The 333-nt window shown below is 61.9% G+C and overlaps 1 protein-coding gene across 1 annotated transcript in view; it reads left to right on the top strand.

Moving 5' to 3' along the window:
• LOC104527994 (RRP12-like protein) overlaps positions 1–333 on the top strand; it is a gene marked incomplete at its 5' end in the record, with an annotated part of 5,645 nt that overhangs the window by 3,189 nt on the left and 2,123 nt on the right. Inside the window, one exon of the mRNA XM_010171864.1 lies at positions 131–306. Coding sequence (XP_010170166.1) covers positions 131–306 — 176 coding nt within the window. The remainder of the gene's footprint in view (positions 1–130; positions 307–333) is intronic.

The raw sequence follows: 333 nt of genomic DNA, 5'->3' as shown, positions 1-333 counted from the left end.
AAGAAGGAGCAGCCCCTTTGGATCTGGGATGGGGACGACTCTAGCACTGGGGTTGCTGTGCGCTGTGGGGCAGGCTGCGGTCTGCACCCCTGGGCTTATTCCGTTGCCATCATCCTCTCTGCCTTCTGACCAGCATGGAGGAGATCCTGGCTGACTCAGAGGATGAGGAGGAGGAAGAGGAGGAACGGCAGCGGAGCAGGGAGCGGAGGAAACAAGCACGGCAGAAGGGCCAGGCCTGGCTGAAGGAAGGGGAAGAGGATGAGCCCCTCAACTTCCTGGACCCCAACGTGTCCCAGCGGGTGCTGGGTGAGGAGCAGAGCTTCGGATGTGGCT

This window comes from Antrostomus carolinensis, unplaced genomic scaffold, assembly GCF_000700745.2.
Source record: "Antrostomus carolinensis isolate BGI_N321 unplaced genomic scaffold, ASM70074v2 scaffold37707, whole genome shotgun sequence".
In the NCBI taxonomy this organism is placed as follows: domain Eukaryota; kingdom Metazoa; phylum Chordata; class Aves; order Caprimulgiformes; family Caprimulgidae; genus Antrostomus; species Antrostomus carolinensis.
Note: the sequence above shows the minus strand (reverse complement) of the source record. Positions and strands in the feature narration are given on the sequence as shown.